Source organism: Neoarius graeffei, chromosome 4 (assembly GCF_027579695.1).
Source record: "Neoarius graeffei isolate fNeoGra1 chromosome 4, fNeoGra1.pri, whole genome shotgun sequence".
NCBI lineage: Eukaryota > Metazoa > Chordata > Actinopteri > Siluriformes > Ariidae > Neoarius > Neoarius graeffei.
Window position 1 is genome coordinate 73,069,043 of NC_083572.1, and position 27,696 is coordinate 73,096,738.

Consider the following 27,696-nt stretch of genomic DNA (forward strand, 5'->3'; position numbering starts at 1 on the left):
AACCATACTGTCATAACAGCTGTGTTAATATGGTGTGTGTGTGTCTCTCTCTCTCTCTCTCTCTCTCTCAGGATTCTGACATTTCTACTTTAATATTTTTATCATGGTTGAGGTGCAGAGATGGATGCAAGTGCAGAAACCTTTTATTTACACAGGATAGGCAAACCAACAAAACACTAGGCATGAAAACACAACAGTGAGGAAAACAAGCATCAACATGAAAAATAAAAACAAACCCATACAAACTAACAGAAGCCTGGGTTTAAATAAAGTGATATGAGAAAAATAGTGAAAGCAGCTGTGGGTCATGCGCACTGCATTCTGGGTAGGTAGTTTGAGGGGTCATGTCTGGTTGTTTGAGTGAGTCAGTGTTTACAGCAGTCCCACTGTATAAGTAAAAATGTTATAAATAACCTTTGCTTGAACAAAAGTTCAACATTGTGAAACAGGAATCAACTCTCTAAACCAGGGGTGTCCAAACTGATCCGTAAAGGGCCGTGTGGCTGCAGGTTTTCATTCCAGCCATGCAGCAGCACACCTGACTTGGCTCATTCAATCAACTGAACTGTCTTCACACAGTCAAATACTTGCAGCCACACCCACCCTTGATTAAAGGGTGGGTGTGTCAGTTGATTGAATGAGCCAAATCAGGTGTGCTGCTGCATGGCTGGAATGAAAACCTGCAGCCACACGGCCCTTTATGGATCAGTTTGGACACCCCTGCTCTAAACAGAGACCTGAAGCAGCTCGACTCGCACCATGTTGCTAACTAGCTACTGTCTCCGCTTCTGGCTTGGGCTTTTCACAACAATGGACTTGCTGCTTTGTGAATTATATGTCATATCCGGCCTCGCGTGGTTGGCACTCTGTAGCATTCCGTTTCATACACTCACATGGGAATACACAATATAAAACTGAGTGGGAATGAAAATTTGTCATCTTTTCCGTGTTGTGTTACCCAATACATTAACAGATTTCGTATGTGAAAGAGGCTTTACAGACACACAAACTGAGAAAGACAATTAATGTTCAGACACAGTTAGCACTGTGGGGAGACAAACACACAAAATAACAGATACATTATGTGCATAGACACACAATTACATAAAGTCACACACAGAAACACACGCATATACAAACACGCACACTATTAATACATTTGCTTCCTAAGCCTCTCTCATTTTTGCGTCTCCCCCCACCCTTCTCTCTCACACAAAGCGATCGTGATAGCAAGATCATAATAAATAGCAACTTATCCCAGCTCACACATCCAATTTCAGAATATATATCTATTCTTATGAGCCAGACCAGTTTTTATTATGCAATATTTTATTTGTCTTTTGAATGATCTTTCTTGTTGACTACTGTGCTCTCTCTCTCTCTCTCTCTCTCTCTCTCTCTCTCTTTCTCTCTGTATATTATATAAGTCCTTCATAAATTTTGTCTTAAATGTTTACTTTGTCTTCTGCATTAGTGTGACAGTAGAAATGAGCAAAATGTAGACATCTAAACATTTATTTTCCAAAAAATGAAACAGCACAGAGAATTTTTGTATGTCATTAAAGAAAGGAGGGTATTTAATAGTTATTCCATGAAATCGAGTTGTACATGAGCTGATAGCTGACGAGGCGCGTAGCACCGAGTAGGCTATAAGCCATGTACGACGTGATTGAGTGAAATAACTGTTTTATTCTGTCCACATTCACTGGATGTTGAGAAACGGAGCATTTTTATTTTTTGCAAATTCGATAAATAAAAACTTTATACAAAACCTCTGACAAAATCATTTCCGCTTAGAATGTAAACAAACCGGCGAAATGACAGTAACAATTTGTGAAAAATGCTCTAATAACAATTCTTAAAAAAAAAAAAGATACGTTCTTACCATCAAATACTTTTATTCCATATTTTATTGCTTTTTGTTTTGTATTTTTTGGGGTTTCTTCTTCTTTAGGGTGTTTTGGTAGTCTGGTTAACACCAGACCATATCACAAGTGAAATATGGTCTGGAATCCGCCTATTGAATTTCTCGTAGGGGAGGTGTGGTTTACGATTGTCAACAGCCGTTTATTGGACGTTGCGAATGTCTATCATTTGGCGTATACGTAGCCCATGGCCAATCATGGCAGTTGTACCCGGTGACGTAGTTAGAACAACGAAGAAGACGAAGAGGCGAAGAAGAGAAGGAAGGAGAAAGAGAAGGCAAAACAAAAATAGGAAAACAATGGCACCGAACGATTACTGCCGTTTGTGCAAGACAAAGCTTGATCGAAAGTTTGGTTCGTATCGCTCGCCGCCATGTTAAATGTGATCCGTAAACAGTCCCAAATAAACTACAAGCTTCCGTTTGTCGAGTAGTACGCGTCACCGTCTTTCCACCCCTCCCCACTCTCTGATTGGCTCCCTAACTCAGGCGAGTCTTTAGACCATAGTTTCCATGCTGTCTTTTCAGATCGGAACGATTGTGCAAAGCAGCATGGGATTTCCCAGGCTAGTGTTTTGGTGGTTGGCAAACCAACTGAAAGGTGCATTACCATCACCAATTGGGCTGGATTGTGGAACAGGAGATATTGGGGAAAAACAAACAAACAAACAAACAAACAAACAAACCCAAAAAACTATGTTCTTTTAGCCATTTCTGTCTCTTTTAAATACTTGACTACAATTTTTGGGATTTTGTTTTCAAGTAGAGTTTTTACTTTGTCCTCAGTTGGTTCAGCAACACACTCCGCCATTTTGTTTTTCTCTACTCACGGTATATGAGCTGATATCCAATCAGAGCACACGGGTGCTCATATCCAATGAATGTACTTGAGCCATTTGTTTTTGTTAATTGTATTTTTTCACATCCGTCCTATCAATAACCTTGACATAATCTTCCTCCTGAGGTTTGATCTGTCCAGCATAAATATGCTTAATATCTTATCCATCTGTAATTAGCTTATTGTGCACGGGAAGGATTCAGCTTCTTCATTATTAGCACTTTGCTGTTAAAGTGTAATGAGAATGTGAAAATGGACAGAGACATTTTTCTATATGCTGTACATGTGGGTTTGATTTGTGTGTGTGTGTGTGTGTGTGTGTGTGTGTTACACAGTTGTGCTCCCAGAGATCAGTCATTATGAAGGTGCTGCATAATGAAGCCCTGTGTACAATCATGGCATATTTATTTCACAAGCCTGACACTCATTTATATTCAAAACCCCACATAGTATAGCTCTGAGAGAAAGTGAGCTCAGGAGAAAAAGAGTGTGTATGAGCCACAAACTGTCTGTATTAATAACATAAATGAAATAAAAATGAAGCGTTCTGTAGTGACAAAGAGAGCGAGGAGAAGGTCTGTATTCGGACCAGAAAGTTACGACATCAGCACAGAAAAAATAAAGGGAATGTGTTAAAAAGGCATGTTTATCAATGTGCTGAAATACTACAGGGTTTCTCAACCACAGCTCACATACTTTACTGTTGCTAATTTTATAATGAGACAGAGAGAGACCGATAGACAGATATAGATCATCAGACAAACAAATAGACCGTCCATCTATCTACTGCTCGCTAATATACAAACATACACATGCAGTATCATCCATGATTTAACACACACACACACACACACACACACCTAAACATGTCCCTGTGCTCACACACCTCATCCAGGTCGATGTCCTCTGGACTGTCCCAGCGGTGCAAAGTATCTTGACTCATGGGCACCACCACTATGTAGTACCACCTGCAGGACACACATCAGGATACACAGGATGCAAACAGTCAGTCTCAGTGAACGATGCACAGCTTCAATGATTAATTCAAGAAAGTACAGATACACAGAATTAATTTTTAGGTTTTATCTAAAGTAAGAATCTGGATAGTTACAATCTGTTTATGACATTAGAGCAGGGAAAAAATGACTATTACTCAGACTCCAACACTGAGACCAAGAACCTCTCTCTCTCTCTCTCTCTCTCTCTCTCTCTCTCTCTCGTGTGTGTAATTCAGCTACACCTAGATAAAAATTACATGCCATTTTATAGCCTCAGCTGCCAAACTAGATTTATTGATTTTGCATTTTTAAGAGACTGGCTCTGGTTGTTTCGTGCACTCTGCATTCATTTTGCAACCTTTCTGACTTTCTGAGCTGAAGCTAATATTTAATGAATTACCATTACAATAAAAAAAACACGCTTATTTGCTATAGCTTTTGCATTAGTAGCACAAGACTTTCAAACTCCTGCAGTAAACAGCATTAGGCTACTTTTGATTGAACAATTGTGAGAACAGTAAATGCATTTTAAATCTAACTTTAAATTAGCATTGCACTATAAGTTGTAAAATAATCAACGGTTTGTAAAAACATAATGAAATCTGTTCGATCCTCCGCACACTTTTGGTTTTATCAAAGGCTGGACTACTAACCGGATGAGCTGAGTTATGGTGCTATAAAAGACATTGAAATATTTTTGTCCTAGCAATTTTGCAGTTGAGATCCAAACCCTGCTGATCTCCATACTTCTAATTTTCCACTTACATCTTTTTCCCCACTTGTGTGTGGGGTCAATAGGATTAAGGGCCCAACAGCTTGGCAGTGCTGGGGCTCAAACCCCAGACCCTCCAGTCAGTAACCCAGAACCTTAACCTGTTGCACCATCACTGCACCATTTCCATATTTATATCTGAAAAACATTTTTATGCCTTAATTCTCTCATTCCCTTCCTGTTCTTTAAATCACAGAGGTTATAGGGCCTTGGTTTTGTGAGCCACAAATAAGTGAGGTTATTTAGATTCTGCTGCCATCTCTCAGTGTCCAGACCACTGCATTGTCTCAAATCCTTGCACTGCTTTAGACAAAAGGCTCTGAGCACATACTGTGAAAGTGAAGGAAAGCCACTTGTTAAGCAAGGAATGAACATGATACAAATGCAAATAAAAGAAGAGAAGGAGGCTTTGAGGATGACTCAGTCGCGGACAGTAATACACACGAAAGCAATATTCGGCTGCAGTGAAACCACACACTCATCTTGCCTACACAAAGCTCTGAAACTCTGAGAGAGTGAACATGACACATCTTAAACCAGTGTGAGATCCGAATCTCTCCTCCTTGCATGTAGATTACTATGAATTAATGCAAAATGAGTCAGTTACTGAGTCCTTCTCCTTCCAACATCAATGTTTGTGTCACTCCACTTTATTGTTGCCTCTGATGCACAGATGACATGTAAATGAAGCTCATACTTTATTCTGTGTGTGTGTGTGTGTGTGTGTGTGTGTGTGTGTGAGAGAGAGAGAGAGAGAGAGAGAGAGAGACGTGTTTATCATTGATTTACAGCAGCAGTCAAACGTTTGGACACCTTCTAATTCAATGTTTTTTGTTTATTTTTATTAATCAAAAGACATTTCATATCTTAAAGTAATGATGGATGTCGTTTCTCTTTACTAAGCTGAGCAGATTCTTGCCATAATATGGATTAGTACAGTTGTGGAATAGGGCTATTTACTGTATTTTTATTATTTACTATTTGATCTCAAACACATTAAGAAAGCAAGAAATTTCACTAATTAACTTTCGACGAGGCATGCTTGTTAACTAAAAGGCATTCCAGGTGACTCCCTCATGAAGCTGGTTAAGATAATGCCAATAGTGTGCAACGTGTCATCAAGGTAAATGGTGTCTACTGTGAAGAATCTCTCATCTCATTATCTCTAGCCGCTTTATCCTGTTCTACAGGGTCGCAGGCAAGCTGGAGCCTATCCCAGCTGACTACGGGCGAAAGGCGGGGTACACCCTGGACAAGTCACCAGGTCATCACAGGGCTGACACATAGACACAGACAACCATTCACACTCACATTCACACCTACGGTCAATTTAGAGTCACCAGTTAACCTAACCTGCATGTCTTTGGACTATGGGGGAAACCGGAGCACCCGGAGGAAACCCATGGGGAGAACATGCAAACTCCGCACAGAAAGGCCCTCGCCGGCCACGGGGCTCAAACCCGGACCTTCTTGCTGTGAGGCAACAGTGCTAACCACTACACCACCGTGCCGCCCTGTGAAGAATCTAAAATATGAAAATTTTTCTTTTGTTTCTTAGCACTTTTTTGTTTACCACATAATTCCATATATGTTCCATATGTTATTTCATAGTTTTGATGTCTTCAGTGTTGTTCTACAATGTAGAAAATAGTCAAAATACAGAAAAACCTATGTCTAAACTTTTGACTGGTGCTGTATGTCAATCTAAGATCTGTCCTTGTTACATTATATTTGGCTGTTTGTCTCACTAGTGCAGATACAGACCATATATCAAGATCATAAATGTATTTAATTTATTTCTAGTACTCAATGAACCTCATTTATCAAGCTAGATATGAACTAGAATTATTTCAGTTGCACACACAGTTACATGAAACGTTTGTGAAAATCAGTTGTTTCATACTAATGACTTGAAAGAAAGACAAAAATGGCACTCAATAAAAGGAAGAGCAGTCAGTGTATCTACGGTACCCAACACGTTGTGATGGCTGAGCTGCATTACTGGAAGGTTTAAAGTGCACATCTTGGGTGTTAGGCCTTGGGACTATCTTGGCCTCCAGAGGCCGCTATTATGTCTTTACCATAATAGCATAATGACAGCTTGTTTTGACAGCTGGGGGTTTGTGTTTTTGTTTTGTCAGCCATGTGCTTCTTTGTTTTCCATGTGCCTTTTGCCCCACCTTATCTTAATTGCCAATTTTGTCCTGGTCATGTGTTCAATTACTTTGGGTATTTATACTACCCCATTTTGTCCTGCTAGTCACTGAGTCTTTGTGTTGTTTAATGGTTAGTCTCTTGTGTTCTACGTGCCCTAGCCCTTTGTCTTTGTTTTTGGTAGTTTTCTCTTTGGGACATTTTGACTATTTTTTGTTACTTGATACTTTGCCTTTTGTATCTTCTGTGTGTTTGGATTTACCTGTCTGGCCGATATTTTTTCCCTTTGTGGATATTTGTTTCTTCCCAAGCTGTGGATTTTTCTGGTCTTCTGAGCTTTGGCAAATAAACTTTATTTAACCTTAGCTTTGTTCTCATTCCTCTGCACTTGAGTCATCCCTCTGCTCACCCTAGAGGGTGTTTGCTGGGTTACTACGCCAGCGACCCAGGTTCAATTCCCAGCTCACCCTAACAGAAAGACTCAGTCATGACTGACTCAGCAGAGGCTTCTTCAGCTGTCTTTCAGAGGATAATGGCTGCTTTAACAAGCTTTGGGGCTACCATGGACACTCAGGGACAAGCACTCGTAAGCCAACAAGAGACCCTTGCTTGCCATGATGCACTGTTTCAGCAAATTGGGAAGGCCCTTGCACGGCTTGCTCCTCCTGTTCCTCCCTCTGCTCCTACTGCTCCAGCTCCAGTGCCTCCTGCCACGCTCCCTCCTTCACCTCATGAATCCTGCCTTCCTGCACCACAGAGGTATGACGGCAAGCACGGTGAATGCTGGGAGTTCCTTACCCAGTGTCAACTCTCCTTCGAGCTCCAGCCTACCACCTACACTACTGACCGCAGCAAGATTGCATATGTAATAACATTGTTAGCGGATAAGGCACGAACTTGGGCAACAGCCATCTGGCAGAGACAGGGACCCGAGTGTTCCGATTTCAAGATGTTTACGGAGGAGATGCTTCGTGTTTTCGATCAGTCAGACATCAGCAAGGATGCAGCCAGGAAGCTCATGTCTATCTGGCAGGGAGGAAGTGTCGCAGACTATGCCAGCTCGTTCCAGACGCTCGCAGCAGTCAATGGATGGAATGAGACTGCCCTGGCTTCAGCTTTCCACCATAGTCTGTCTGACTCCATCAAAGACGGTCTGGCCTCGATAGGCTGCCCAAGTGACCTTGAAACTCTGATCTCACATGCCATTCGCCTTGATAACAGGATTAGAGAGCGTAGCCAAGACCAGAGCTTCCCTTACCTCACTGCTTCAACCTGGAGTCCGTCCACCTCATCCAGTGTTTGTCCGGAGCCCATGCAAGTTGGCCGTACTCGTCTCTCCGCATCTGAGAGGGAGCGCAGGAGGAGGGACAAGTGCTGCATCTACTGTGGCAAGCCTGGCCATTTCCGAGCGTCATGTCCCGAGCTCTTGGGGAAAAGGACCATCCCGTCCAGCCGAGGGAGGGTTGTGATGGGGACTACCCTCTCTCCCGAACTTCCTGGTCAAGGAGTCTACATCCCTGTCTCCATCTCCTGGGGTGAGTCCGTCCACTCTTGTCAAGCATTGTTAGACTCCGGGGCTGCTGGAAATTTTATGGATGTTCACTTTGCCCGAAGAATCAATGTTCCTACTGTACCCCTTGAAGCTCCGTTGTCTGTGTCTGCTCTGGATGGCCAAGCTTTAGGTGATGGTAGAGTCACCAAAGTAACTTCTCCAGTTTTTCTCCAGTCTCAAGGTCACAGAGAAGAAATATCCCTGCACCTGATTCATTCACCAGAGTTCCCAGTGATTCTAGGCTTTCCTTGGCTCACCTGCCACAACCCTCACATAGACTGGGCAACAAACCAGGTTGTGGAATGGGGCCCTACATGCCATGCCTCTTGTCTGCTCTCTAGTTCTCCTGTGTCTCCTGCCGAGCCCCCTGATCTCACCGAGTTATCTCAAGTTCCCACAGAGTACTGGGATTTGAAGGAGGTTTTTAGCAAGAGTAGGGCCGCCACTCTTCCTCCTCACCGTGCCTATGACTGTGCCATAGACTTGCTCCCCGGTGCTACCCTCCTCAGGGCAGGCTGTTCTCCCTTTCTCAGCCAGAACGCAAGGCCATGGATGAATACATCAAGGACGCCCTGGCCTCGGGATTCATCCGCCCCTCCACCTCACCTGCTGGTGCAGGCTTCTTCTTTGTCGGCAGAGGTGGAAAAACTGGATTGACAAAGTAAAAGTCCTGCTTAGGTTTTCCTTCTGCCTGTGCTCTCAACACAGATGATTTCACCAATTAGCTCATCAACCTGGCTTAGGGGATGTGGTAATTAGGATCAGCTGGTTCATTGAATTGGCTGGAGCAAAAATGTGGCAGGATTTTTACTTTCTGCACCCGGGTTTTTCCACCTCTGTTTGTCGGCAAGAAGGATGGGGTACTGCGACCGTGTATTGACTACAGGGGCCTGAATAAGATCACAGTGCGCAACCGCTATCCCCTTCCGCTAATGTCCACCTCATTCGACCTGCTCCAAGGTGCTACTGTCTTCACTAAGTTGAATTTACGAAACGCATACCACCTTATCCGTATCCGACAGGGAGACGAATGGAAGACTGCCTTTAAACACCCCATCGGGACATTATGAGTACCAAGTGATGCCCTTTAGACTCACCAATGCACCAGCAGTCTTTCAGGCCCTTATCAATGACGTCCTGAGGGAGATGATCAACTAATATTCTTTTGTTTACCTCGATGACATTTTAATATTCTCCAAGACCTTGCATGAGCACCGCCACCATGTCCGTCAGGTTCTTCAGAGGCTGCTAAAGAACAACCTGTTTGTGAAAGCCCAGAAATGTGAATTTCATGTCCCAGAGGTCTCCTTTCTGGGCTTTATTGTACGGACAGGACAACTGCAGATGGATCCAGCCAAGACCCTGGCCGTCCGGGACTGGCCCACTCCCAAGTCCGTGAAAGAGGTCCAGTGGTTTTTAGGATTTGCGAACTTCTACCGCAAGATTGTCAGAAACTTCAGTTCGGTAGCAGCGCCAATATCTGACCTCACCAAAAGGACAGGTGGGTCTTTTGTCTGGTCTCCTCAGGCAGAGAGGGCTTTCAAGGACCTCAAGCACCGGTTCTGTACTGCACCCATTCTGGTCCTCCCTGACACATCGCAACCCTTCGTTGTCGAGGTGGACGCTTCGGACAGTGGCGTCGGTGCTGTCCTCTCTCAACGCTCGGATGGAAGGTTGCACCCCTGTGCATACTTCTCCCACCGTCTGAGTCCTGCGGTGTCCCGTTATGATGTGGGTGATCGAGAACTGCTTGCTGTCAAACTGGCCCTTGAGGAGTGGAGGCACTGGCTGGAGGGAGCCCAACATCCATTCCTGGTTTGGACGGACCACAAGAACCTGGAGTACCTCCAACAGGCCAAGAGACTTAATCTTCAACAGGCTAGGTGGGCCTTGTTCTTCAGTCGGTTCGATTTCACCCTGTTGTACCGCCCCGGCTCGAAGAACACCAAACCTGATGCTCTTTCCAGACAGTTCTCTTCCACTAACAGGGAAAGTGAAGTTGGGCCTATTATCCCTGTGTCCCGAATTGTGGCCCCTGTCCGCTGGGGTATTGAGGAGGCTGTCCGATGAGCTCAACGCCAGGACCCCGGTCCTGGGACAGGGCCACCTGGTCTCTTGTATGTTCCACGTCAAGCCCAGGCCAAGGTTCTCCAGTGGGGTCATTCGTCCCCTCTCACTGCTCACCCGGGAGCTCGGAGGACCCTGGATTTCCTGAAGAGACGCTTCTGGTGGCCAGGCATGGAGAAAGAAGTGAGGTCATTCGTCCTGTCCTGTGAAGTGTGCACCAGAAGCAAGAACCCATGGCAGCATCCCCAGTGCCTCCTGCATCCTCTGCCCATTCCTCGGCGTCCCTGGTCTCATGTGGCGGTTGACTTCATCACGGGCCTTCCAGATTCACAAGGTAATGCTGTCATTCTAGTTATAGTCGACAGGTTCTCAAAGGCCTGTCGTTTCATACCTCTATGCAAGCTCCCTTCTGCCCTTAAGACTGCCAAACTAATGTTCACCCATGTCTTCCGAGTCTTAGGACTCCCACAGGACATTGTCTCCGACCGAGGGCCCCAGTTCTCCTCCTGAGTGTGGCGGGCGTTCTGCAAGCTGATTGGGGTCACTGCCAGCCTCTCCTCTGGGTTTCATCCCCAGTCTAATGGCCAGACTGAGAGGCTCAACCAGGACCTGGAAACCACCCTGCAAGGCCTGGCGATGGACAACCCGATGTCGTGGAGCACCTGGTTGCCATGGTGTCCCATGGGCGGAGTACGCCCATAATACCCTTCAGTCATCAGCCACCAGGTTGTCTCCATTCCAATGCCAATTCGGGTTCCAGCTGCCTTTGTTTCCGGAACAGGAGGAGGACGCTGGGGTGCCCACAGCCAACCATTTCCTGAGACGGTGTCGTAAGACCTGGAACAAGGTCCGGAGGACTCTAATCCATACTTCCAGGGCCAACCAGACTCAGGCCAACCGCCATAGACGGCCTGCCCATAGTTTTTGCCCTGGACAGGGGGTTTGGTTGTCCACCAAAGACCTTCCTCTATGGGTGGAGAACCGCAAACTTTCCCATCATTATGTTGGTCCCTTCAAGGTAGTGCGCAGAGTGAACCCTGTGGCCTATCAGCTCCAGTTGCCCCGGTCGATGAGAACCCCACATTCCACGTGTCCCTGTTGCGGCCCGTACTGTCGTCCCCTTATGCCCCTGCCCCTAGGAGTCCCCCGTCTCCCCGCATCCTCCGTGGACAGACTGTGTTCATCGTGCGCTGCCTGCTGGACTCCCGCCGGGTCCGTGGCAGCCTCCAGTACCTAGTGGACTGGGAGGGCTATGGGCCTGAGGAGCGCTGTTGGGTCCCTGCTAGGGACATTTTGGACAAAGAACTTTGTCGGGACTTCCATTTGGCCCATCCTGATCACCCTGGGAACGTCAGGAGACGCTCCTTGGGGGGGGGGTCCTGTTAGGCCTTGGGACTATCTTGGCCTCTAGAGGCCGCTATTATGTCTTTACCATGTCATGTTTGTTTTGACAGCTAGGGGGTTTGTTTTTTTGTTTTGTCAGCCATGTGCTTCTTTGTTTTTCATGTGCCTTTTGCCCCACCTTGTCTTAATTGCCAATTTTGTCCTGGTTATGTGTTCAATTACTTTGGGTATTTATACTACCCCATTTTGTCCTGCTAGTCACTGAGTCTTTGTGTTGTTTAATGGTTAGTCTCTTGTGTTCTACGTGCCCTAGCCCTTTGTTTTTGGTAGTTTTCTCTTTGGGACATTTTGACTATTTTTTGTTACTTGATACTTTGCCTTTTGTATCTTGTGTGTTTGGATTTACCTGTCTGGCCGATATTTTTTCCCTTTGTGGATTTTTGTTTCTTCCCAAGCTGTGGATTTTTCTGGACTTCTGAGCTTTGGCAAATAAACTTTATTTAACCTTAGCTTTGTTCTCACTCCTCTGCACTTGAGTCATCCTTCTGCTTAGCTTAGAGGGTGTTTGCTGGGTTACTACGCCAGCGACCCAGGTTCAATTCCTAGCTCACCCTAACATTGGGTATATTTAGGAGCAAGATCAATGTAATTCTCTTATTTTATATTAAACTTTGGTCAAATATCTGTCACATTTTGCATTTTGTGCAATTTTTTTTACCTTGCGCAATACCAGAAACATTCAGTTGAATTCAAGCCATTTGAGGTGAATTGGTCCGCTTCTGAAAAAACTTTGCATTTGAATTTCCCAGCAAACATTGATTTTCGTTATGTCACGTGCGGGATGCCTCCTTCTGAATCCCATGTCAGCGCTGGTTTGTTTATGAGAAAACGACCTGGTGGTTTTCTGCAAATTTCTTCAACGTTATCGTGTAATTATTAAAATGGTTAATAGATGTATCATAGGAGGGTGTAGCAACACCAATCTTGATGGGATTAGTACTCATCATTTTCCAAAAGACCAGACAATGAGAGAGAAATGGGAATGCTTTGTGCGAGGCACCCGGAAAAAGCCGAGGACCAAAGCAGAGCCGAGAAAAAGACCAAGAAAATCGACAATTCACAAGTTGACTGTTGCCAGGGTAAGAAATAAGAGAGACTATACTCTAAATTAGGTGTTTGCGTGGTACACGGATAATGTTATTTATTGACACACACACAAAAGTAAACAACACGAAAGCGCTGGGTGATAATACACTTACTTCACATGTATCAAGGGATATGCGTGTCAGGGCTTGAGATCTTGGGACCTGTCAAACACATTAAATGTATATACAGCCCTGCTTAGCCGATTCCATGTGTGTAGCTTATGAAATCTTTCTCCTACAGTAGCCAGTACATTTCTAAATGAAGAAATATATAAATACATCATAGTAATCAACCCTGTGATGACCTGGCGACTTGTCCAGGGCGTACCCCGCCTTTCGCCCATAGTCAGCTGGGATAGGCTCCAGCTTGCCTGCGACCCTGTGGAACAGGATAAAGCGGCTAGAGATAATGAGATAAGATTAGATGATTTATGTAACAATAGATAGATGAGCATTGATACATGAATCCATGGGTTTAGAAGCTCAGGCAACAATTCCATATTTCAGTGCAAAATCGCTAGCTGCTAAACTTGGTCTACACAGACTGTGCACTGAACCCATGCAAGCTCTCTCAGCCTGCTGGCACTTCCGCACGTGACGTCACGAATCTGGCTCCAGACTCCCTTGGGATTTTTCCAGACGTGTTTTGTTATTTTAGTTTTTCTGCTGTAGACAGATGGCCTTGTGCAAAATTACCCTTCTGGATGAGTGTGTAAAGGGACATGCTTTCATATAAAAAAAAAAACACTAAATTGGTCCAGGATATGCACTTTAAGGCCCGGTCCCACAATACTGATAACTATAACCACAACTATAATGATAACTATAAATAAATCAGTCCCCTGTAGTTTATGTGGTTGATGGTCACACCAGACCGATAACAATATCTAGAGCCCAGGGCTGGGTTTATCAGTATTGGTGAGGTTGCTTCTGGAGCGATTTTTCCAGGCCTGGACCTGATCCGATAAACATCTGACCAATCAGGTAATTGTTTACATATGATGTTGTCTGAGCATGTGCTGTTTTTCCCCCGGGCATCTTAGTACATCCTTGTTGCATCATGAAGTCACAGAATATGGATTCAAGGAAAGTAAAAAATATAATACAAAGCATGGATCTTTTATTCACTGATATGTCATATTTTCCGTGAAATATCAATAGTAAATGAATAAAGTAAACATATAAATGCAGGTAAGATATTTTAATTATGAACTTCAGCAGTCCAAACATTTAGTTGTTTTAGACTTCTTAATTTTTTATCCGTGATGCATCATCCGTATGAAATCGGTAACCAATCAGTAATACACTGAAACGTCCGTGACCAATCCGTAAATTATAAGCATCCGTGATGCATCTGTATAAAAATCCATAACCACTCTGTATTTTGTATCCTTTTTAATTATATTTCCGTAATCCGTGACCTATCTGTATTTTATCAACCACTGGGTTGTTTTGAAATCCAGGCTGTACAGTGTGACCCGGAATAATGTGCTACTACTTGGAAAAAAAACTTCCATGACTGTTCCTAAAGGCCCGGTCCCACTGCACTTACGGATGCAAAGAGGATGTAAAACGTAAAAAAATCTTTGCCATCCGTTGGAAAACGCTATGCATCCGTTGTGTACTCATTGCACACGTGCTTCATACGCTCTATCCATCGAGCATCCGTCCACTGTGATTTCATCCGCGCAAAAAGTTTTGAGCTGCACAAAACTTTTAGAACGGATGAACTTTCCGCCGTGTACGATGTAAATCCGCGACATATACGAGCAACAAACGTTCTATGTCCGTCATCATCCGTTAAACGTCTGCTGTATCCTCTCTGCATCCTCTGGGCATCCTCGCAACTCACATCCGCTGCAGCTGAAAACGGAAAGAGGGAGGAAAGATAAGGTACATGAAACGTCTATTCATCGTTAGTAGCACGGAAATAGAAAGGATGTAAGCGTATGCATCTCGTATATAAAGTATTCAAAACGGACAAAGCGTTTATATCTGGGATGTATCTCGTATATTTAGGATGTCTGGAGTATGTCTAGAGTATGTATAAGGACACCTAGCGGACAATCGGTCTGCATCCGATATACATCCGCGCAACATCCCCTTTGTTTCCGTTAGGCGTACGTGAGGCAGCCCCTTCTTCCGCTATGCATCCGCTCTTTCTGCTATGCGTCCGCTTCTCAGTTATCACCGGTAACCCCTTCGGAGCTGTCATCCACTTCCATCCGCTTTCATCCGCTAGGCTTCCTATGAACATGCGTTTAACATCCCCGCTATATACTACCCACGTCCGTTCTTTTCCGTTCTGTTTTCGCAAATTTTCGCCAATTTTGTCCATTTCTGGAGCGGATGAAAACGGATAGAGCCACCCCCGAAATTTTGCGCGTCCGCTGTGTCCTTTTTGCATACGTTTTGTGTCCATCGGCCAGTGGGACCGAGCCTTAAGTTGCATGCATTTATTTCCCTGAGTGGCAGGACCAACCGATATTACAGTCGGGATTATAGTGGTGGTGTGACTGCTCCAGACTGGAACTAAATTCAGGCACAGGTATAGTCATAGTTGTAGTTATAGGTATACTCATAGTTATCGGTGGGCCTTTAGGGCACCATTTTTCATCAGGTTGTCATTTCCAGCTCTGTAAGCTTTGCCTTTTATGAAGTTTTGTGCACTTCACTGACTGTAAATCAGCTATGCCATGAACTGATATTTATCAGTGATATTTATCAACACATGCATATGAGTATGAAGTCAAATCAACATTACCAAAATTTATGCAAATCTGTAGGGAACTTTTCATTCAGTTCAGCTTCGGAAAATGTTTACACAGCTTTAATAACAGATTAATAAATAAGCCCCTTTTTGACTCTCCCAGTGCCCTGGGTGAATATAACAGTAAGCTTTATACCCATGGCTGCCGTTATAACAGCCTGCTCACAATATTGCTCTTATAATAGGCTTAATTTTCTTTTACCTTCTAATGACTTCCCACTGAAGAGGTTTGTGAGGGGCTTTGCCTATTGCCTTCTGACTACAGGAAGCCTTTAAAAAGTGTAACTAAACACAACAGGTATCAGCAGACAAAAATGTTTACTCGTACAAGAGAAAACATTTGCATGTAAAATGTGCATCTACACAGGACTAAGAGCATCAGCCCTCTGGAGAGAGGGAGAGGCACAAACACTGCTGATCATCATGGAAATAAAATCACCTGTAATAGATCCCTCTGTGAAGAGATTAATCTCAAAGGGATTCACTGGAATCTTGCAACAAAATGGTAAGATAAGCATTGATTTGTGAGTCAGGTTATTTTGGATTCTGTGGCCGTCTCTCCGCGTCCAGACCACTGCATCATCTGAAATCCCTGCACTGCCCTCGACAATAGGCTTCTAAGCTCAGGCTGTGGCAGACTCAAAACACTGGTTGAAATCATTTGAAATAAAGCCATGTGTCAAAAGTCTATAAAAAGTATGTCACTGGCTGCACACTATACGTGTCTGTTTTAGTGGGTGTGTGGTGCAGACCTGACACGTGCAGAGGCGCTGGTGGTCACTGGTGGCAAGGTTAGCGTGACTCTTCCACCCACAGCAGACTCATGGGGCGAGCGGCTGGGCTTTTTGTCGAGCAAGTCCGGGGCCGTGCGGATGGACACTTGCTGCTGCAGTCCTCCGGCGCTGCTGCCTCTGTTCATCAGCACAAACGAGTACTCGGTGTCAGGCTGAAGACGGGTGATCAATTTCCTCCGCAGATCGCCCTGCACCTCCACGCTCTGCTGGTTATACAGGATCTGCCACAAGAGGGCACTCATGTTAACACAGATACACAAGCTCACCATAATCCTGCAGCTGATGTGATGAAACAGCCAACGCTGTGACTACATGGGCAGCGACTTGGGCTAAATATTTGAAGTTCAATTACACAAGAATTAAATGAAACTACTGCTAGAGTTTGGCTTGGACGCTGGTCCTGCAGTGGATAAAATGAACTCTTGTCTTCCATTTCAGGCTGCATTTATGTCTGGATCCTAAACCATGCCAGTGGTAAGGCAAAAGATGTGCATGACTTTTGTTTGGCTTTGCTGTCATGATTAATCCATCTGTATATATTTGTTTCATAATAGGCAGCACGATGGTGCAGAGGGTAGCACTGTCACCTCACAACAAGCAGGTTCTAGGTTTGACCCTGCCAGTCAGCTGGGGTCTTTCTGTGTGGAGTCTACATGCTCTCCTTGTGCCTGTGTGGATTTCCTCTGGGTGCTTTGGTTTTCTTCCACAGTCCAAAGACACATGGATCAGCTCAACTGGCTACTCTGAATGACCCTAACCCATAACTACATCATCACTTGTTTACCGCAATGCATTATGGGCGATACCCGGGGTCAGCTCCGCTGTATTGTTTACTTTCTCCTTTGTTAAACACTGCATTGTTCTGTCTAACCGGTTTTAACCGTGCCTAAAGTGAATTGCTGTGTGCTTCACTGTGTCTCCACGACAGAGAGAACACCTAATTTGAGCTTTTATCAGCCACCAGTCGAGAAGAAGAGAAGAAAGAAATGGATAAGTTTAATTCACAAAGAAAACCTTCGAACTGAATCGAAATGGACAAGTGTTTGTAGCTTACATTTTTCTGGTGGGAAAAAGACGTACTTAAACTGTGACCCAGCAATATTTCCATGGTCTGTGGAATGCCCTTCGGTTATAGAAGATTATAACAATCAACACTGTTCATCGTCTGAAACTAGCGATAATCCAAAGCCTGTAAAACAAAGAAGCATTCTTCGGCCTTTGCCTCTCAACGTGCCGAAGCACTTGGCAGCCAAACGAGCCTGTCAGACTGATAAAACTCCCAAACCACGAAGGGTTCTCTTTCGGTTATGTATAATGTTTAGGGTACCTCACGAGTGGCATTTATTGAAGAAAATGCATTTATACTGAACATGACATGGCAGATCAGTGGGTTTCCAAAGTTTTTTTCTTTTTGTAATGTTTCCTGATATCAAGTTTTATTTAACTAATCAGTCGTTTATAAATTTTGATGCTGTTCATCTGGGCCTGGGATCATGAAGCAATCTTAGACTTAAATCAAAAGTTGATTTTTCGTAATAGTTTCCCTTACTGCATCTGTAACTTTCATTGTGCTGGATCAAGATTAAGTACACGGTGAAGATTTCATTAGAACAAAGCTTCTTAGAAAATGGTAAGGAATAACTGAAGAAGATTAAAATTAAATTTAGACTTAAAGGGGAACTGAAGGCAAATTTTTTATTATCAAAATTCTATTTCTCATTTTATTAAATATCGGAATGCATTTTTGATCGCTATTTTGTCGCTGCTATAGCAAGTTATGAGTGTTTGAAATATGCTATGTAATATATCAGTCTATATGTCAAAGCAATGGCCGTAAACAAGATTTGTTGAGACCTGTGCAAGACATCGTAGGACGGAAGTAAAACTTACAGCGGAAATCAAAGTGACCAACATCTGCCAACGTTGTCAAAAGACGCGAGCACCCTCTTTCGAATGCTGATGTAATCAAGCTGGAAGTTTTGTTTGTTTTGATAGCAATCAGGAAAGTTTGAAAAAAGTAGGCAGTAATCGTCATTTAAACTCATTTTTGTGCAATATTTTGTTTGGAAAACAGTTTTCAAAATGGTGGCACTGACACCTGGCTGACACTTCACATTTCGAAGTCTCGCACAAGTCTCTTGAAGATCACGTGGATAAGCGACGCCTACTGTGGACCAAACAAACTAAATTCAACATGGCTAAAAACTGAATAGGCCAATATGTATAATATTTAATTGCAATTAGTTGCCAATACGAGTTATGATATAAGGTTATTAAAACCGAAAACGTAATTGAATAACACGTTAATTAAGAAATAAAGCAAATTTAAAAATGACTTCAGTTCTCCTTTAAGTCTAAGGCCGAATCCCATTTCACCCCTTGGACCAACCCCTTGGCCCTTCCCCTCCATTTTGCGCGTTCACGTGAAGGGGTAGGGGTATCCCAATCCCAGTTAACGCGGAGGGGTAGGGGAAGGCGTAGGGCTTCTGTACCCCTCCAAACGGAGATTTTCCTGGAGCTGACTCCGAACGAAGGGGTTTGAGTGATTTCCCACAATGCCATGCGGATTTCAGCGAGAGTTCATGCGGATTTCAGAAAGATGGCGGTTCCCGCGGCGAAAGATTGTCATAAATGTATTTTCTCCATTATTTACGTGTTTTAAGTTGTTATCCAGAGGAAACACGCTGCTTGATTCGCTTTCGAGCTGAGAATGAGCAGCGATTTCTGAAATCCAAGCTGCTGCTAAAAAGCTTTGGGAGTGAGTATTGTTTTCGGTTGCTTGACTGCGTACGTTTTGTTCTGTTATTCTCGCTTTTATTGTTTACATGAGTGTTCTGACACCTCATTCTGTCGGATGTGGTGCACGAAGCGCCAAAGATATCCCATTCAGTGGTGTTAGCTAACAAATCACACCCTGCCAGCAGAGATTTCTGGTTCTGCCTCTGGCTCTGACTGTAGCGGCTGGTCGCAGCCAATGACGCATTTGGTCGCGTTTTGCTAACGTAAACGCTGACGGAGGTACGCGATGACGTATGCGATCGTTGAAGGGCTATCCCAATACGTAGGGGTTGAATTTCAAGCCCTATCCCTTGTAGCTCAGTTTCAAGGGGAAGGGCCAAGGGGAAGGGGGAGGGGAAGGGGTAGAAATTAGAATTGGGATTGGGCCTAAGACTGCTTCATGATCCAATATACGTCCTCAGAAATAAGACATTCTGAGATTTGATGTTGTTGTTGTACAGTGTGGTAGACTCGGTCTAGACTCTTGCCTTCTCACCAAGCTTGATTTGGATTCCGATTTTCCTGCTGTAAACCCTCGACATGTTATCCACCTCTTTAAATCACCAATTTTATTGTCTTCCACGACAGAGCACGATAAAATTGCTCCTCTCACATCGCTCTCATGTAAAATTAATCTGACATCCATCATATTGCTCAACTACTGACCCCGGCTATCCCCCACAATGCATTGCAGTAAACAAGCGATGACGTAGTTATGCTTGGGCGCTACTGGCCATACCGGTAGGTGTGAATGTGAGTGTGGATGGCTGTCTGTCTCTCTGTGTTAGCCCTGCAATAGACTGCTGACCTGTCCAGAGTGTATCCTACCTCTCACCCAAAGTCAGCTGGAATTGGCTCCAGCTCACCTGCGACCCGCAATGGATAAGCATTTAAGTAACACAATGCTATGGGTTAGTATAGTGTTAATACACGTTATAATCCTCTTCTTTTTGCATCTGCTTCCATTAAGGGCCGCTACAGCAGATCATTATGATCCACATATTTGACTTGGCATAGATTTTTACACCAGATGCCCTTCCTGATGCAACCCTCCCCAATCTATCCAGGCTTGGGACCAGCACCAAGTATGCACTAGCTTGAGCAACCCCAGTGACTGGGTAGTTTACCTAAGTGCCTGATCTGCATGTCTTTGAACTGTGGGGGAAACCAGAGCACCTGGAGGCAATTCACGCAGACACAGGGAGAACATGCAAACTCCACACAGAAAGGCCCTGTCGGCCATGAGGTTCGAACCTGCAACCTTTTTGCTGTGAGGCGACAGTGCTAACCACTACACCATCATGTCAGCCTGTTCTTTCTCTTTTTTTTGGCAACAATTTCTGTTAAATAGGAACTGAATGCTGATCTAGCATTGGCCAAGAATTTTCTGGAGTTAACCACATGGATTTGTCGCTTACTAGTGTGAACGAACGCAATCATGGGAGTTACATGTAATACATGCCATAATCCAATGCAGGCTATTTAAATTGAGTGGGAGGTGTGTGAAAGTATGAACAGGAATTATGGGTGAGTGTTTTAAAATTGTTACAAATTAAATAATTATTAATTACATTTACAAACTAAGTGTTTTACCATGCGCCCGAGATGGTGCCTTGAAATGACTGTTGATGTATACGTCTATCTTTGTTTCTTTGTCTTCCCTATGTCTGTTTATCTGACTGCTTGTTTAAGCTGAAGCAATATAATAGTGTAAAGGTTAGATGTGGTGGAAATGACATTGAATCAGAGTAGCAAGTAACTTACTGAGGTGTTAATTTGGACCAGTTATTGTCTGGTGATGTAATTGCTGAGAAAGTTGTTTCCAAATGTACAAACAAAGTTAAATTCTTACACAGAAATGCTAGGAGGGCGGCACGGTGGTGTAGTGGTTAGCGCTGTCACCTCACAGCAAGAAGGTCCGGGTTCGAGCCCCGTGGCCGGCGAGGGCCTTTCTGTGTGGAGTTTGCATGTTCTCCCCGTGTCCGCGTGGGTTTCCTCCGGGTGCTCCGGTTTCCCCCACAGTCCAAAGACATGCAGGTTAGGTTAACTGGTGACTCTAAATTGACCGTAGGTGTGAATGTGAGTGTGAATGGTTGTCTGTGTCTATGTGTCGGCCCTGTGATGACCTGGCGACTTGTCCAGGGTGTACCCCGCCTTTCGCCCGTAGTCAGCTGGGATAGGCTCCAGCTTGCCCGCGACCCTGTAGAAGGATAAAGCGGCTAGAGATAATGAGATGAGATATGAGATGAGAAATGCTAGGAAATTTGACTTGAACACAAAGTAGTTGCTTGTCTCGGTTTTGATTCAGAGTCATTTCGACTATGCTTGTTGTGCATGGTACAGTGGACTAACTAAAAAATCCCAGTCTTGATTACAAATGGCACAAAATAAGGTTATCAGGTTCATGTTGAATCTCCCTCCTCGAAATAGTATTGGAGTGGATGAGTTCAAGAAAGTTGATATGCTACCCCTATTAAACATCCATCCATCCATCCATCCATCCATCCATCCATCCATCCATCCATCCATCACCGCTTATCCTGTTCTACAGGGTCGCGGGCAAGCTGCAGCCTATCCTAGCTGACTATGGGCGAGAGGCGGGGTACACCCTGGACAAGTCACCAGATCATCGCAGGGTCGACACACAGAGACACACAACCATTCACACCTATGGTATACAAACCCTATGGTTTACAACATCTATAATAACAATGCTCCAGAGCAGCGTTTCTCAACCTTTTTTCAGTCACGGCACCCTTCAGAAGTATGCAAATTCTCAAGGCACCCCCATATAAAATATACGCAGTCATGCTGACCATACGCTGACCCCGGCAGTGACGTTGTGACATGGGAAAGGGGGCCGTGAGACAAATTTTGATGATGCATGAGGCGGCAATGATCTGCATTAGTGTAACTATAATTTTTTGGAATTTTAATTCATTTTATTTATTTCAATGTTAGAATATATAATTTTTTGACGGCACCCAAGGGCGGGTGGTGCATAAGGGCGATTGGGCGACGCACTGCCAAAACGAAAAAAAAAAAGAAAGTTTTTTTTTTTAACAAACTTTCACCAGTGCTGCTCTAGGCCGTTTTAATCTGTCTCTGGGTATCATTGTCCAATCAGGGTGGTCTTGCTTCTAGAGTACCGCCCCTTTTGGGGCGATTTCAGTCACGTTGAAAATCGCCCAAGAGTTCACTGATAGAGTCCCATGTTAATATATTTTTTTTCTCCTAACTGACACTTCAATGCAATCTCTATGGGTTCTGGGGGGGCTTGCCCTAACGTGCTTTCGTCACTGCGAAGCGCGGCAAAGTTGCGTTCGATCCTCTCAGTTTCTGAGGTGAGATGGATGTGGAAAGCAATTCAGTGTGGTCCTTAAAATAAGTTCCATTTAGTCAGCGATCAAATCGAGCTAAGTTGGCAACAAAACAAGCTGGACCCCCCTCGACCAAATCTAAACATAAAACAAATTTCGACAAAGGGGGGGAAATCATATACTCGAGGTTTTACTTCAACATGGTACCAGCGCAAATCCTGGCTAGCTGGCTGCAAGGACGCCTCAGCGGTTTTCTGCTACCCCTGCTTACTTTTCCACCCTGGAGGTGGCTCCACAGACAATACTGCTTGGACTGTCACTGGAGTTTCGGACGTGCATCATTTGTCGGAGAAAATAAAAAAACATGAGTCATCAAAGATTCACATGGGCAGCTGCCTGAAATTTTCGGCTTTTGGGAGAGTGAACATCGCTACACAACCGGATGAAGGCTACAGGCTAGCAGTTCGCCGCCACAACGACGAGGTGAGCTAGAACAGGCACATATTAAACCGGCTCATCCAATACGTGAAATTTTGTGGAGTGTTCGAGTTAGCTCTACAAGGCAAAGACTAAACTGAGGGCTCCAGTCACCGTGGTGTTTTTCTGGGTTTGGTTGACTTCGTGACTCACACACACACACACACACACACACACACACACACACAGTCACAGAATCAGTTCACTGTTGATGTTTTCAATGTGCATTTTTATATTTGCCACACTTTGCTCTGAGAGTTAGCACTTTGGTAATATCCTTGGTAAATACCAGTAATTGCAAGATCTAAAGATCCACTCATCTATTTATTCAACTGCTATTGTTATGTTAGCCAACTATTTACAATGTTTTGTTACAGTAAGTGCACTTTCCTGTTGTCCTTAAGTTGCACAGTCTGTAAAATTCTTGCTGGTCATGGAGTTTGAAGTACAAAATCTATTTACAGAACATTCTGTAGAACAGTACTTTCAAGATTGGCAAATAAATATGTATTATTTTTTAAAAAGTATGGTTTCCTTTCTTATTTAGTTGTTCGACATATCTTTTATAAAGATATCATTCACATCATACAATATTGAAATAATGTGAATAGTGAATAGGGCGTAATTGGAATTGGTCATTGTGGAGCCAAACTATTCTTCGATTGTGAATGTTGTTTGCAACTTTACACCACAGCCTATAGCTTAGGTAGCTACAGGGAAAAGATTTCTGTAATGTGCTGCCATCTAGTGGACAGAAGTGGCATGGAACTGTGTTATGCAGAGAGAAAACAAAAAAGAGTCAATAATGTCTGGCTACCTATAATGTACCTGTTGAATGAGTCACCTTATGACATTATTGGATAATTTGCCCCTCCTGAGAAAATTTTCAGGACCCGCCACAGACGGCACCCCTAATGAAGCCAGACGGCACCCCGGTTGAGAAAGGCTGCTCCAGAGTATATGAAATCTAACTTCCAGCTGCCTACACATAATGGTATGAGAAATAGTTTTGGCTCATTTATTGTAAATCACGTTGGTTCTTTTAGTAGAAATAGTTGCTACCATACTTGTGCTAAGTTATGGAATGACCTACTGTACCTGTTTCTGTTAAAATGTTAAAGGAGAACTGAAGGGAAATTTTTATTATCAAAATTCTATTTATCTCATTTTATTAAATATCGGAATGCATTTTTGATGGCTATTTTGTCACTGCTGTAGCAAGTTATGAGTGTTTGAAATATGCTCTGTAATACCTCAGTCCATATGTCAAAGCAATGGCCATAAACGAGATTCGTTGAGACCTGTGCGAGACATTATAGGACGGAAGTAAAACGTACAGCGGAAATCAAAGTGACCAACATCTGCCAACGTTGTCAGAAGACACGTGCGCCCTCTTTCAAGTGCTGATGTAATCAAGCCGGAAGTTTTGTTTGTTTTGATAGCAATCAGGAAAGTTTGAAAAAAGTAGGCAGTAATTGTCATTTAAACTCATTTTTGTGCAATATTTCATTTGGAAAACAGTTTTCAAAATGGCAGCAATGACACCTGGCTGACACTTCACATTTTGAAGTCTCGCACAAGTCTCTTGAAGATCGCGCGGATAAGCAACGCCTGCCGTGGACCAATAGCCTGGGCCCACCCATCCTAAGCGTGACGCAACACGAGGGCCTGTTGCGAGCTTAGTCTGGCCAGGCAAGCTATCTACAGCTCTTCCAAGCTCCCGAAAAATCGGGAACCAATCAACTTTGAGCATCTCCAACGGCCCTGGGTAGAGGCGTGTTCAAGGCACTGACGTAGTAGAACTGTGACCGGAAGCCATAGATTGTTTACAGAATTTATGCCGGAAGCGCTTCATTCACGCTTCCGCATCTATTACGCATAGATGCTGTATTGAAAGCATTCAACGGGAAGTTCTCATTGAAAACAGAGCAAAGAGCAGCCCTGGAGGTATTTATTGAAAGGAAGGACGTTTTCGCCTTGCTCCCGACCGGCTTCGGTAAGAGTTTAATCTACCAGTTAGCCCCGTCGTGTCGCATACGTCAGAGGAAAGAGTGATGTGATTGGTTTAAGCTTCGTCACAGCCTTTTCTGGCTTCGACCAGTAGCAAACTGAGGCATTTCAGGGAGGCGGGTCAACCACGGGCTCTGGGAAACGGTTGGGCTTAATATCTTGGCCAGACCAATAGCTCGTAGAGCTTTGAAGTCGCGTTAGCCAGGCTAGTGGACCAAACGATCTAAATTCAACATGGCTAAAAACCGAATAGGCCGATAAGTATAATATTTAATTGCAATCAGTTGCCAATACGAGTCACGATATAAGGTTACTAAAACCGAAAACATAATTGAATAACACGTTAATTAAGAAATAAAGCAAGTTTAAAAATGACTTCAGTTCTCCATTAAGGAATAAAGATGATTTTAAGAAAACTGTTAAAGAACATTTTATGTCGCAATTGTTAAATGGCAACCAAGATGATTTTATGTATTATTAGTATTACTCATGTTTTTGTCTTTCCAATTATTGTCTTCGTGATCAACTTTTTTCCTCTTGATTAATGTACTTTATTAAATGTGCCTTTTGCCGGTTGTCTTTTGCTTTTTTCTTTTCTGATGGACCACAATGGAAATAAATTTATTGCTTTTTTTGCGTTGTCCTCAGCAATGTATTGTTTTTATGTATTTGTACTTTTATTGCCAAATAAATCAAATCAAATAAAAAATTCTCTCTTTTTACTTTCCCTTTAAATTGGGCACGGTGGTGTAGTGGTTAGCACTGTGGTGTAGTGGTTAGCACTGTCACCACACAGCAAGAAGGTTCTGGGTTCGAGCCCAGCTGCTGGCGAGGGCCTTTCTGTGTGGAGTTTGCATGTTCTCCCCATGTCTGCGTGGGTTTCCTCCAGGTGCTCTGGTTTCCCCCACAGTTTAAAGACATGCAGTTAGGTTAACAAAGGACGGCCTTGGGCTGAAGTGCCCAAGAGTGGCGGCGTGTATGTATGCAGCCGGCTTTGCTCTCCTGTGATGAACTAAATTTCGTTGTACATTTGTGCAGTGACAATAAAGGCATTCTTCTTCTTCTTAAATTCCCTTCTATTTAATGATCTGCCTTTCCCTTTCTCTAATCATCACTCGGCAGATTCTACAGGATCAGGCACAAGAAGGCGCTCACATTAACATGTATGCTGGGATCAGAGATGAACACACATACTCTTCTGCCTCTCTGGTATTTTTATTTTTGCTGCTCTAACACACCTGATTCAACTCATCAGCTCTTTAACAGACTTTGACAAGTGTATGTGGGTGTGCTACAGCTTATTCACACTGAATGTTTTTGAGCACATAGTGCGTTTGTGTGTGTGTTTCAATTCCCGTCGAGGGCTTTGTTGTGTTGTTTTCTTGTTTTTGGTTGTTGTTGGACCTGATGTGTGTCTGGAGAGTATAAACTGAATGTGATGCTCTGATCGCTGTGTGAGCTTTGCAATGATGAGGAAGTTTCCTCTGTTCTGGACCATTGATTAACTGGCTGGTGCCTTTGTTCTCCATGATCAGTAAAGCCATTTATCCCTCGTGTCTGCCTGTATGTCTGCTATTGATACAGTGCTGTTTAAAGAGGCTTTGCACAATCACGTGACCCCATAGCAATGGTAACTATGCCGCCATGCCATGCTTGTAATGCTTCATTCAGCCAAGTTAGTTGCTATTGGTCGGTATGGGAAGGTTTTGCTGTATTTTTGGATGTGCGAATCATTTTGAATGAAACAAAGACATCAGATTTTTTAATTTAACAAAAGTAATTCATCATCAGGGGAAAAGACTAGAGAGATTTCTAAACATACTGTAGAAGGGAAAATGGGGGGGCATTCAGTGGGACTCGGTGTCGAACAGAAAGGTCAAAAACCTTCTAGTATGATCACTTCATTTCCATGAAGCCAAGAATTTAAAAAATATATATTCGCAACTGCAGCGCGGTGCTCATTCTTATACAGTGAACATGAGCCTCAACACAGCGGCTCTGCACAGCCTCACCTTCACGGGGACTTAATGTGCCTTGACAATCAGGGATCCTTCAGAGCACGTTGTGCATGCCAGTCATTATGGGAAACACCTGATGCTGATTTGAGCGCAATCAGCACATGCATATAAGGACAGAGAGGCTTTGTGAAGTATTATCATCATCACTATCATGTTTGTCTGTAGCCATGTTTATGACTCTGCTTTCGGTTTAGTTTTTGTAAATATCATGCCTGCTAATAAGCACTCTTCCTGCACTTAGATCCGTCTACCATCACATACCTGACAGAATACTTTGCAAAGTCTCTGTGAAAATGGCATCCTTATATGCACGTGCTGATTGTGCTCAAATCAGCATCAAGGGTTTCCCATAATGACTGGGTCCCAAGTGCACGCACAACGTGCGGCTAAGGATCCCAAATGTAAATACACTTTTTTAACCTTGGTGAAGGTGAGGCTGTGTCAAGCTGCTGTGTTACTCATGTTCACTTCACTGGATAAGAATGAGCACCTTGCTGTTGTGAAATAATAATAATAATTATTATTGTTATTATTATCATCATTGGGTGGCACGGTGGTTAGCACTGTCACCTCACAGCAAGAAGGTCCTGGGTTTGAGCCCAGCGGCTGACGAGGGCCTTTCTGTGTGGAGTTTGCATGTTCTCCCCGTGTCTGTGTGGGTTTCCTCCGGATGCTCCGGTTTCCCCCACAGTCCAAAGACATACAGATTAGGTTAATTGGTGGCTATAAATTGAC

General features: G+C 43.7%; 1 protein-coding gene across 5 annotated transcripts in view; it reads right to left on the reverse strand.

The window, feature by feature from the left end:
• The window catches only part of ptprfa (protein tyrosine phosphatase receptor type Fa), a 498,031-nt gene that overhangs the window by 97,706 nt on the left and 372,629 nt on the right, over nt 1–27,696 (reverse strand). For all 5 annotated transcript variants that reach the window (XM_060919685.1, XM_060919687.1, XM_060919683.1 and 2 more), the window contains exons 17-18: nt 16,317–16,579; nt 3,649–3,730 (exon numbers count right to left, since the gene is read on the reverse strand). In XM_060919685.1, coding sequence (XP_060775668.1) covers nt 3,649–3,730; nt 16,317–16,579 — 345 coding nt within the window. The remainder of the gene's footprint in view (nt 1–3,648; nt 3,731–16,316; nt 16,580–27,696) is intronic.